At 38.4% G+C, this 13,468-nt stretch overlaps 1 protein-coding gene across 1 annotated transcript; it reads left to right on the top strand.

Moving 5' to 3' along the window:
• Positions 1–5,247: 5,247 nt before the first annotated feature.
• LOC114579240 lies at positions 5,248–5,946 on the top strand. The gene has a single exon (XM_028693217.1). The coding sequence runs from the start codon at positions 5,248–5,250 to the stop codon at positions 5,944–5,946; it is 699 nt and encodes a 232-aa protein (XP_028549050.1).
• Positions 5,947–13,468: the final 7,522 nt, after the last annotated feature.

Raw genomic sequence — 13,468 nt, 5'->3', positions numbered from 1 at the left:
CAAAACACACATTTTACTTTTCACTTTCAACCCATGTACACTTTACTCACATACAAAATATTTCTTGATACAAATATAATTTACTTTTAACCCACAACTTCAAACTTCCAAACATACCCTTCTCACTTTTCTAACATACACCTTGCTTTCCTACATTTTGTATTTCCCAACTCTCAAAACACAAACATCACAAATCATTCTTCTTTTCTCTTACACATCACCTTTCAAAACACCCACCTCTTAATCTTTCAAAAATCTACAAGCTATTTCACACACATCTTATCCCACTTTCATTTTTCAAACTTGAATATAAAACTCATTTCACTTTTCACTTTTTAAAACCACAAAAATCACTTCTCAAACTACACACACTTCCTACAAAACCATACATTTTACTCTTCTCATACACATTTCATTTTCCCAAAGTTTCCATATGTCACCTCTCCAAAATTATACTTTTCACTATTCAAAGCTCATACATTTCGCCATTCAATATATACTCTTTTCAAGACGTTTTACATTTCAAAAACACCCATTTTATTTAAGCAAAACAATGCAAAGTTCACCTTTCCAACTCAAAATTTTCACTATATGTAATTTAAAAGAAATAGAAGATCTGATAAAACTTTACTCTTTTTAAAATTCAAGCAAGTATTCTGACAATTACAAAGTAATATCATGTTTGGGTCTATAATAAAACTTATATTTGAAGCACTTGAAAATTCTCCAACTCTTCTTCAAAACACTTCAAAAATGATACGAGAATGCTTGCCATGTAGTGATTTTTATACTTCAATGCCTATAACCCATCTAAAAAAACTTCTCTAACCCTTCACCATCACAAATATATAAAATAATTGAATCATTTTTACGCATACAAGCTTTTCAATATGACTACTAAAGTAATTCAAATAGAACAATGCATCCACTAAACTTATAAACTCAAGGTTATTTGTATTAAGAACAAAAGTATCTACAAATGAACGAATCTACAATGCACCATCATTGGGGAAGCAATGTATGTCATCATCCCATAGAAAACTTCAGATTTTTATACAAAATACATTAGAGTCCTAGAAATAAGAATGAATGGCAGTCATTTGAACTTAATCGCAATTGGGACAAAGCAATAATTTCATGAAAGAGGTAAAGAAATCAATGATAAACCTTTGTCATTCTATATTTCTATGGAAACAGTAAAATAAAAGAGAATATTTCGACTTTATATCAATTACTGCGAACTGGCCTAGTTAAAATCCCGCACGCCGTAGGAGATCGCGATCCGGCTGTCGTCGTAGATATATGGGGGATCGGCTTTAGGCTTCTTGTGAATTTGGAGCCTGGGAAGAAAGGGGAATTTCACCAATTGGAGCCTGGGTTCGTCACGAGAGAGCGAGAGAAACAAGCGCAGGGAAGGGACTAGGGCAAGCGATAGGGAGGAGATTCGGTCTGGTCCTGTGCGAAGCAGAGAGGCGACGAGATGGGGGACTTCTCGAACTGGAAGGAGATAGAGGCAAAGGGGCTTCGTTTCTACGAATCAGAGAGAGGGCGACGGGCTGTATGAATTACAGAGAAGAAACGGGCTGGGGATTTCTTCCGCCTTGGAGGGAGAGAGTGACGGTGAGGGAATGTGAGTTTTGTGTTGTATCTCCTAATGAGAGAATGGGAGCAGTTCAGAACTTAAAGATACAGAATCGGGGCAGTTCGTGAATTGTTGGCGACGGTTCCGTCTGGGGGATTTCCGAAAAACTGAAAAGAAATGGAAGGGTTGGGTGTTCGACTTTTGCAAAAATGGAGAGAATCGTGGGAGACCTGGGCTTCGTTCATGAACTGGAAGAGAGAAACGAGCGGGATCCTTTTTGAACTACCGAGAAAATCGTGAGGGAGAGGGAGCAGTTTGCGAATGAGAAAGGGATCATGGGTTTTCGATTTCATGAGAGATGGGTCTAGGAGGAGGTTCGGTTCTTGCCAAGAAGAGTAAAGAGACGGGCTGGGTTGGTCGGGCCCTAAAATGCACCTAAATCTTATTTCAAAATAATTTGATGGCTTAGATTAATCATAACTTAAAATGAAATCAAGAGTTAGTTAATAATTCAAATTAATTTAGAGACTAATTATAAAATAATTGATAATTTAAAATATATATTTTGAGTTAATTTTAAAATAGAAATAACTTTGAAATATTAATTATCTCATTTACAATGATTTGAATTTGATTTAGTCATGCGAACTGATTTAGGCCGAATTAAAAGATCGAGTCCATGCTACGTCATTAGGTATCCACCTAAGGGAAATCCTGCGGGTGACGTCTATTCTAGGCTACGAAGACTTAGGTGCTAGAGTTGATTCTGGGGAAATCGACCTCGAATAATGATGTCAATAATGAGGTCTTCTTATTGTTCAGCCTTTGTGTACTTCAATGAAAATTTTGGCAGCACCCCGGCATATCCCCCATTTGGGGGAAAGTAGAGTAGCTGGGCCTTCCCACCATGCTACCGAGCGTGTATGGTAGGTGTCCTTGGACACCACGGCCGTACACTTTTCATCCCACCACGCTACAAGAGCGTGTATGGGGCCTTCAACAGTACCCGTACCAGAACACCAGTGACTCTCCCCACCACGCTACAAGAGCGTGTATAGGGCTTACCCACCTCATAGTATGTGTCACACCAGGTTTCCTCCTACCGTGCTACTAGAGCACAAATAGGTGGTTCCCCGATCCGTCGCAAACGTCGAGAATGGGATTTTAGAACATCATACCTTGTGTAGCAGTCGTCAGCAATGTCGATGGCGAGGTCGAGGACTGTCCCCACCATGCTACAAGAGGGTGTATAGGGCTTACCCGCCTCGTCGCACTTGGATATCAAGAGAGAGAGAGAGAGAGAGAGAGAGAGAGAGAGATCATGAGAGGCTGAAGTAGGATCGTGAGGAGTCGTGCGATGAAACGGCGTTGGAATGGCTTCGACGTGCAAGACGATGTGGCCACGACGTGCGGGATGAGGGAAGGTGAGATTTTTTTTATTTTGTCGGTTACGGGTAAATAGTTGTATATATTGGATCATTCATTTAGAGAAATGCTTTTTTTGTGTATTGAAGTTGAGACATCAAACACTGATATGAGGATTGTTGAAAATATAAACGTCTGAATGATGCAATCCCATAACTTACTTGATATGCCTGAAGGTTGCCTAATCAGTCATACTGATATTTAAGATATCAATGGACATATGCAGTAAGTGTCCCTACATTTCTTTCATTTATCATGTTTATCATGCTTTATATGTTATAATTATAATGCTGAGTGATTGGATGTTCAATAGTTTCATGAGGGATGAAGTTGATCTAAACATTGCATCTCTGCAAATCATCTCATCATAACATTGATGAAGAGGAAGGTATGACTGTAAAACCCCTCTAAAGCTGTTTTTTTTAGTGCTGTTAGTCCCGGACGAACTGGCCTTAGTACGGGACGAACTGAAGAAATTGTGAAGAAATCTGTATGGTTCGTCTGGACGAACCTGGAAGGGTCGGGACGAACCAAACGTTTAGGGACGAAGAAAGTGAAATTTATTTTCGTCTGGACGATTTGAGTCCAGAGAAGATCATCCCGGGACGAATCGGGACATCGTCCGGGACGATCCTGCTTAATAAATATCTGAATAGTGTCATTTTTGAAGGAAATGCAAGCCGGAAAAAAGAAGAAAATTGGATTTTTGAGTGACTTCGACAAATTTTCATCCGTCACCGTAGTCAAAAAAGTTGATCGACTCAAGGTAAGGCACATTCTGCCTTTCTCAATTTTCAGAAATGAGAATTTTGATGACTTTTCTGTCTCGAATTTTGTTTCCGTTAGCGAATAATTGATTTTATTTCGCACTGATAAATGTTTTACCGCATAACTTTTGGTATGTTTCTGAGATGATAATTGTGTACGTTTTGAGTATTTTCTGGAAGATTTTTATCGGATATTTTGACTTCTGCGATGTTTTAATTGAATTACAAGTTATCAGGATCTTGAAAAATGTTATGTAAGTATAATGAAAGTCTTATAATGTTGTTGTGGATATTCTGTGATAATTTGGTAAATTTCTGAAATTATGATTTCTATATAAATTCTGTATATTGCCGTTATGCCGTTGATTTTTTGTACAAATTTTGATTTTTCCTAAATTGATACATTAAATGAATTGATTATTTGTATGCTATCAAAAGGGAGTTATAAGAGGCCGGAATCCTTTGTGATTCCGATGTCTGGGTCCGGGAAATTTGAAAATATGAAATGAGCTCTGAAATCTGTCTGTTCTGGAATTTCGAATATATATTCTATTCTGGTGCTATAAGCACAACGGGAGACATAAGGGGCCAGAATACGTCGAGATTATGTCTGTGTCAGGGAAGGAAGGCATAAGGGGTCAGAATTCGTTGAGATTCTGTTAGGGTCAGGGAATCTGATGTTTGATATCTGATAATCTGTTATGTGATTTATCTGATCTGTTTTATGAATTGTATGATTTTTTCTGCTCTGTGAATTGAAAGCCTTATGATATCTGATTTGAAATGGCTTCAGTTTTTTGTATCAGTTGTTTGATTTATGTTAATCAAGTATCTGTTCTGTCGGTTCTATGATTTCCGTACGGCTATTTTCTGATATATTTTCTGATGTTAATTTCTGACTATTTTGATTGGTGAGTGATGTCTTGCTGAGCTGTTAGCTCATCCTTATTTTCTGCGTAGTTTTCAGGTTCTGGGAAAAAGGGAAGGAGGTATTGGACTAAAAGTTTTTTGTCTGATCTGAGATTAGATATTTTGTACTTTTGATTTTTGGTGCAGTCATAGCTTTTCTGTTCTGTTCTGCTATTTCTGTCCGAAGCCATGAATTGTATTGCATATAATTGTTTTGATTAAAGAAAAGATAGATGAACTGTTCTATATTTGGATATTTATAGTAGCTCTGTGTTTTTCTGTCTATTTAATATTTGGAAGAAAATTCTGAAGCAAATTTCAAAGCTAGATCCTGGATTTTTAACAGTTCCATCGCGACCCGATGCGAGCGGGATCCGTCCCGGTCGGGTTGGGTCGTGACAAACTTTAGTGATATCAGAGCAATGGTTTTGGAATTTAGATTATATGACAGAGCTATAGGAATTGATCTGTAAGTCTGTCGGGGTAGTTCTGGTTTGTCTGGATTTTTATTGTGTTGTTTTATGCCTAGTTTTTTGTGTGATTATGAATCTGCCAGACCCAGATATGACTGATGGGCAGAGTGCTAGTCAGGCATCTCCGATGAGTAGTACTGCCCCAGTGGTTGGTTCTGATACACTTTCTCAGTTTGCTACATTGGTTGCTCAGATGATGTGCGAGACTCAGAGTAGAGTCTCTACAATTCGATCTGAGGATGTGGATAGACATATACAGATGTTTTTGAGATTGAAACCTCCGAGGTTTGAGGGCACTGTTAAGCCCAGAGCAGCAGAAGAGTGGCTGAGAAGATTAGAGAAGACTTTTGATAGTATGCAGTGTTCATCGGACAGGAAGGTACCGTTAGCAGTTTTTCTGTTGGATGACGAGGCTAAGCGCTGGTGGATGGGCCAGCAGGAGGAAAAGTTCCAAGGAAAGCTAAACTCTCTGATTTCTTGGGAAGAGTTTTTTGAGGTATTTCGATCGTGGTTTGTACCTCCTTCTACAAGACAACAGATGCAGGAGACTTTTCTAAGGCTAGTTCAGGGGAGCAGGACTGTGATGCAGTACGAGGCAGATTTTGCTGCTTTAGCCCGATATGCTTCGCAGTTAGTAAGTACTTCTGCTGAGAAGTGCTATATATTTCTGAGGGGACTACGAGATAGTCTGAGGCAGCCCCTAGCACCGTTTCATATTTCTGATTTCTCTGAGCTTGTAAAGAGAGCTCGTCTGATAGAGAACGATTTGATGACAACACAACAGCAGTGAACTGCGAGTAGGAAGAGGTTCGGGTGTGATGCTTCTAGTAGTGGTTCCTCTAGCAAGAGGAGATTTGTTTCTGGAGACTCTAGGAGGAGTGGACAGTCGGGATCCACTACAGTTTTTTGTAGTGACAGTACGACCAGTTCTGGATTTGTCAGTGTGGCACCAGTGTGTCAAAGTTGTGGACGAAAACATTTTGGCCAGTGCTACAAGATGACTGGTCAGTGCTTCAGATGTGGTCAGCCAGGACATCGGATTGCATAGTGTCCATAGGCTGGATTTGATCAACGATTTGAGTTTCGATCTGATAGCTTTGTTAGACCTATCAATTTAGCAGGAAGGCTGAGGACTGTTCCTCCACGCACTGTGACTGAAGGATCCTCTGGTAGAGGTGGTAGTTCGAGTTCCGTGGCACGGAGACCACCTACTGGTAGTCATAGGGAGCCTAGTAGTTCAGTAGCTTCAGCGCCAGTTCAGTCACGTGTGTACAGTTTGAGTCAGCGGAAGGCTCGAGATGCTCCATATGTGGTGATATGTATGATTTATGTTTCTGAACACCCCTGTCGTGTTTTGTTTGATTCTGGAGCGAGTCATTCCTTTATTTCTGAGGGTTGCTTCGACATTTTGCATTTGGATTCTATAACTTTACCGGTTTTGCTTTTTGTTATTTTGCCGGTTGTAAGCAATTTGATCGCCCGGAAGTTTTGTTTTTGTGAGATTGATATTTCTGGCAAGAAATGGATATCGAGTTTGATTTTGTTGCTGATTTCTTCTTACGACGTGATCTTGGGTATGGATTGGCTGAGTCTATATGAGGCTCAGATTGACTATTTGAAGAAGCAAGTGAGCTTGCTTATGGATGGTGAGAGATGTGTATTTCAAGGATTACGAGGTGTTCTATCCTATTTGATTTCTATGTTGGAAGTCAGAAGAATGTGGAAGAAGGGTTGCCAGGTATTTTTGGCTTCTAAACGGGATATGAACATAGATATGGGTTCTATTTCTGATATACCGGTTGTACAGGAGTTTTATGATGTATTTCCTGAGGAGTTGGTTGGTTTACCTCTGAATCGAGATGTTGAGTTCTCTATTGATATTTTTCCGGGTACAGCTCCAATATCAAAAGCTCTGTACATGATGGTACCAAAAGAACTTTCTGAGTTGAAAGTTCAGCTTCAAGAGTTGGTGGATAGAGGATTTATTCGTCCTAGTATTTCTCCTTGGGGAGCACCTGTACTGTTTATGAAGAAGAAGGACGGAATACTCCGTATGTGTGTTGATTACAGAGATTTGAATAAAGTTACAATCAAGAACAAGTATCCATTACCACTGATTGATGACTTGTTTGATCAGCTTTCTGGTTCTTCTATATTTTCAAAGATTGATTTGAGATCTGAATACTATCTGGTGAAGGTGAAGGAAGCTGATGTATTGAAGATAGCTTTCAGTACTCGGTACGGGCACTACGAGTTTTTAGTTATACATTTTAGGGTAACCAATGCACCTGCTGTTTTCATGAATCTGATGAACAGAGTGGTTCAAGGAGTATCTAGATCAGTTTGTGATCGTCTTCATCGATGATATTCTGGTGTATTCTGCTTCTGAGGAAGATCATGCTATACACTTGAGCATTCTGTTGGAGACTTTGAGGCAGTATAAGTTATATGCTAAATTTTCCAAGTGTGAATTCTGGCTGAAGAAGATTTCTTTTTGGGGGCATGTGGTGAGCGGTGAAGGTATTTCTGTTGATCCCCAGAAGATTCAAACTGTTGCTGATTGTCCAAGGCCTACTACGGTATTTGAGGTACGTAGTTTCTTAGGCATGGCTGGATATTATAGAAAATTTGTGAAGGAATTTTCTCAGATTTCTACGCCTCTGACGACGAGCCGGTGTAGCATACGCAAGGTGACCTTTCATCAACACAGTGGTGCAACATACAAGTAGATGAATCGAGCTACGAAATACAAAAAAAAAAACTAAGAATGTGCAAATGGCCGATGTCAAAAAGGAGGTCAACAACGGTATTAGAGGTATGTAATTTCTTAGGTATGGCTGGATATTATAGGAAATTTGTGAAGGAATTTTTTTCAAATTTCTATGCCTCTGACGAGACTAACTCAGAAGTCAGTAGGTTTTGTTTGGACACCGGAATGTGAAGCTAGTTTTCAAAGGTTGAAGGATTGTTTGACATCTGCTCTGGTGTTAGCACTTCCGTCAAGTACGGAAGGATTTCAGGTGTTCAGTGATGCTTCACTGAAAGGTTTGGGCTGTGTTCTGATGCAGTATGGTCGGGTAATAGCCTATGCTTTGAGACAGTTGAAACCACATGAAAAGAATTACCTGACCCATGATTTGGAATTGGCTGCAGTTATTTTTGCTTTGAAGATTTGGCGTCCTTACTTTTATGGCGTCAGATGTAAGATCTTTACGAATCATAAGAGCTTGAAGTACATATTCACTCAGAAGGATCTAAATTTGAGGCAAAAAAGATGGCTTGAGTTGATCAAGGACTACGACCTGATGATTCAGTATCAGCCTGGTAAGACTAATGTGGTAGTATACGCTTTGAGCAGGAAGTCTTCTGGATTATCATGTATTCAGCTCACTTCTGATGACTATCTGATACGAGATATGGAAAGATTACAGTTTGAGGTGATTTCCTCTACTGGTTCGAATTCTGGTGTTTTGACTCAGATGAACGTTCAGTCTTCTTAGGAAGAAAGGATTCATAAAGCTCAAAAGTCATATCCTAACTATTTGAAGTTGATTGCTCAGATTGAATCTGGTAAAAAACCTAAACTACGAGTTTCTGATTCTGGTGTTATCTTCTACAAGAATAGACTATGGATTCCTGTGTTTGGAGATTTGAGGAAAGAGATTCTATACGAATCTCAGCATTCAGGCTATACGATACATCCGGGAAGTGGTAAGATGTACGAAGATATGAAGAGTTTATTCTGGTGGCCTGAAATGAAAAAGGATGTAGCAGATTTTGTTGTGAAATACGAAGCCTATCAGTTAGTGAAGGTAGAACATCAGCGACCAGGAGGTCTTTTGCAGTCGTTGCCTATCCCTGAGTGGAAGTGGGAGGAGGTAACGAAGGACTTTGTTATGAGTTTCACTCGATCTAGGCAAGGGTATGATGCCATCTGGGTGATTGTGGATCGATTGACGAAGTCTGCACACTTTCTTTCGATCAGGTAGATGGATCCGGTGGATAAGTTGGCACAGGTATATGTGAAGGAAATTGTTAGATTACATGGTGTGCCTAAAGTGATTGTATCTGATCGAGATGGACGGTTTACTTCCAGACTTTGGAAGGGTATTCAATAAGGCTTGGGTACGAAGTTGCATTTCTGAGAGGACTATTCAAGTATTGGAAGATCTTATGAGGTTATGTGTTTTGTATTTTGGAGGAAGCTAGGAATATCATCTCCCTTTGATCGAATTTGCTTATAATAACAGTTTCTAGTCCAGTATTGGTATGGCACCTTATGAAGCTTTGTATTAGCTCGAAGTGTAGAACTACTTTGACTCTGACTGAGGTGGAAGATAGATAAGTGATGGGTTCAACTTTTGTGGATGAAACTGTTATGAAGATTAATACAAAGATTTAAAGCTGCACAAGATATACAATAGAAGTATTACAATCAGAAGCACAAATTTATGGAATTTCAGGTTGGTGACTTTGTGTATGTCAAAGTCAGTCCGATGAAAGGTGTGAGCATATTTGGTAGAATGAGTAAACTCGGTCCAAGGTATGTCGGACCTTTTGAGATTATTGAAAGGATTGGAAGGTCTGCTTATAGATTATTGTTATCCGATCGGATGTCTGATGTGCATAATGTTTTTCACATATCCTCTTTGAGAAAGTGAATATCTGATTTTTACAAGAAAGTGTCTACTAATGAGGTTGAGATTCAGGAGAATCTACAGTACAAAGAAGAATCTGAGAAAATTTTGGCCTATAATGTACGCAAGTTAAGAAGTAAACAACTTCCAATGGTTAACGTGCAATGGAAACACAGAACAGCACGGGAAGCGACTTGGGAGAAGGAGTCGGACATGAGGCAGTCATATCCGTATTTATTTTGACTCAGTTTACTTTGGGAATATCGAGGACGACATTTTTCTTAAGGTGGATAGATTGTAAAACCCCTCTAAAGCTTTTTTTTTAGTGCTGTTAGTCCCGGACGAACTGGCCTTAGTACGGGACGAACTGAAGAAATTGTCAAGAAATCTGTATGGTTCATCTGAACCTGAAAGGGTCGAGACGAACCGTCAGGACGAACCAAACAGAGAGTTTTGTCCAGGGACGAAGAAATTGGAATTTATTTTTGTCTGGATGATTTGAGTCCAGAGAAGATCATCCCGGGACGAATCGAGACATCGTTCCGGAGATCCTGCTTAATAAATATCTAAATAGTGTCGTTTTTGAAGGAAACGCAAGCCGAGGAGAGAGAAAACCGTGGAAAGAAGAAGAAAAGTGGATTTTTGAGCGACTTCGACTCGTTTTCGCCCGTCATCGTAGTTGGAAAAGTTGATGGACTCGAGGTAAGGCACACTTCACCTTTCTCAATTTTCAGAAACGAGAATTTTGACGACTTTTCTGTCTCGAATTTTGTTTCCGTTAGCGAATAATTGATTTTATTTCGCACTTATAAATATTTTACCGCGTAACTTTTGGTATGTTTTTGAGATGATAATTGTGCACGTTTTGAGTATTTTTTGGAAGATTTTTACCGGATATTTTGACTTCTGCGGCGTTTTAATTGAATTGTAAGTTATTAGGAATTTGAAAAATGTTATGTCACTACAATGAAAGTCTTATAATATTGTTGTGGATATTCTGTGATAATTTGGTAAATTTTTGAAATTGTGATTTCTGTATAAATTCTGTAAACTGCCGTTATGCCGCTGATTTTTTGTACGAATTTTGATTTTTCCTGAATTGATACATTGAATGAATTGATTATCTGTATGCTATCAGAAAGGAGTTATAAGGGGCCGAAATCCTTTGTGATTCCGATGTCTGGGTCCTGGAAATCTGAAAATCTAAAATGAGCTCTGAAATCTGTTTGTTTCGGAATTCCGAATATTTGTTTTATTCTGGTGCTATAAGTACAACGGGAGACATAAGGGGCCAGAATCCGTCGAGATTCTATCTATGTCAGGGAAGGGAGGCATAAGGGGTCAGAATCCGTTGAGGTTCTGTCAGGGTTAGGGAATCTGATGTTTGATATATAATAATTTGTTCTGTGATTTATCTAGTCTGTTTTATGAATTGTATGATTCTGTCTGCTCTGTGAATTGAAAGCCTTATGATATCCGATTTGAAATGACTTCAGTTTTCTGTATCAGTTGTTTGATTTATGTTTATCAAGTATCTGTTCTGTCGGTTCTATGATTTTCGTACGGCTATTTTCTGATGTATTTTTTCTGAAGTAAATTTCTGACTATTTTGATTGGTGAGTGATATCTTGTTGAGCTGTTAGCTCATCCTTATTTTCTGCGTGGTTTTTAGGTTTTGGGAAAGGGAAGTAGGTCTTGGACTAGAAGTTCTGTGTCTGATCTGAGATTAGGTATTTTGTACTTTTGATTTTTGGTACAGTCTTGGTTTTTCTGTTCTGTTCTGTTATTTCTGTCTGAAGCCATGAATTGTATTGTATATGATTGTTTTTATGAAAGAAAAGATAGATGAATTGTTATGTATTTGGATGTTTATAGTAGCTCTGTGTTATTCTGTCTATTTAATATTTGGAAGAAAATTCTGAAGCAAATTCCAAAGCTAGATCCTGGATTTTCAATAGTTCAGTCGCGACCCAATGCGAGCGGGATCCGTCCCGGTCGGGTTGGGTCGTGACATGAGGGTCATATGCCAACAATTCTTAAAGTCTATGAGACAATGAGTAGTGGTTCTGATGATGAGCTTGATGAAAATGTAAAAGACTATTCATCTAAGTTAAATTTGCCTAACACAATAGATCATGGCGTCTTGCAAAATTTGATTATAAATAATTGTCTAAGATCTATAAATGCAGAAATATAGATGGTTTGCAACAATAACTTTGCAGAGCTTGACATTGAAGTTGATAGCATGAGTAATAGAGTAGGAGAAGAATTACAAATTCCACAAGAGTTAGTGGAAGGGATGTCCTTGCAATTAAGACAGACCTACAATTTGCATTATGTTGTTGGTCAATATTAAACAATGTATAATTTATAATGTTAGCATCAAATAAGCAAAAGTTGACATTATTATGTGTACACCATATCGCCCTTATTGACCGTGTTTATGACGTTTGCATGCCTATGCAAATAAGTGTCTAGGAGGTTCGTGGAGAATTTTCAAATTAGGGAATAATCACACATGCACTACTCCAACTCTATCCACATATCATTGACAATACACTTATATATTTATCACTTTCTTTATTGTACAAGCTATTAGATAATAAATGGACTGAAAACCCAGATAATTAATTAGTCATATTGAAGCTAAATTCAACAATAAGGTTTCCTACATGAAGGCTTGGGATGCTAGGATAAAGGCCATTAAAGTTGTATTTAGAAGTTGGGAGGAGTCCTATATGACAGTGAATTTATTTATAAAAGTTGTTGTCTCCGTCATGTCATAAACAATATACCAAATCCCTAATAACACTCATCAATTTTTGAGAATTTTAAGGGCTTTTGGGCCTCAATTGCTTGTTAGAGGTATTGTCTACCAGTTCTAAGCCTTGATGGAACATTTTTGCTTGATAAATATAGGGGAACTCTACTCACCACAATTGGTATGGATGTGAAAATGGATTATTCCCCTTGGCTTTCACAATTATTGAGTCAGAATATAATGAGTCATGATTATGGTTTCTTATTTATTTGCAAGAAACTTTACCAATGGTTAGGAATAGATAATATATTTTGCATTATTTCAGACAGACATGTAAGTTTAGCCAGTGGGTGCCAAGATGCATTCCTAAATGTGGCTCGTTGTCACTGCCTTTGGCATCTTTGAGAGAACTTTAAGAAAGTAGTTCACAAAATGAGTATTGCAGATGTTGATTTGCTATGCCACAAAATGTACCCAGCTTGTAGTATTGATGATCTTAGTGTATTTAATTGAACCATGGTTGATTTACAAAGTATTAAATAAGAAATATATAATGGCTGGTAGATCGTGATGTGGCACATTGGACGCTAACACATGACAACGAGCTTAAATATGGAGTCATGACTATAAATATGAATTATTTAATGGTGCACTTAAAAGAGCTCTTGGATTGTCTATTCAGGATTTGATTACTTCAATATACTACAATTTCATTAGTATAATCATGCATTAATTGGAGTGTTCACTAACGGATGAGTTGGAGAGCAATAGTCTCTTCACACAGTGAACTGAAGAGTCATTGCACATGAGCGAACTACACGCAAGGAGAATGCCAAATCCTACAAAAATCAACTTGGCAGAGTTTCAGGTGAATGACATGTCCGAAAAATCATATTAGGTGAAATTTTATCATA

The sequence above is a fragment of the Dendrobium catenatum genome, unplaced genomic scaffold (genome assembly GCF_001605985.2).
Source record: "Dendrobium catenatum unplaced genomic scaffold, ASM160598v2 fragScaff_scaffold_243, whole genome shotgun sequence".
Classification (NCBI taxonomy): Eukaryota; Viridiplantae; Streptophyta; class Magnoliopsida; order Asparagales; family Orchidaceae; genus Dendrobium; species Dendrobium catenatum.
Note: the sequence above shows the minus strand (reverse complement) of the source record. Positions and strands in the feature narration are given on the sequence as shown.

What these genes read in the sequence shown, in the direction of transcription:
- LOC114579240 (XM_028693217.1), top strand. Translation starts at nt 5,248, where the DNA reads ATGACTGATGGGCAGAGTGCTAGTCAGGCATCTCCGATGAGTAGTACT.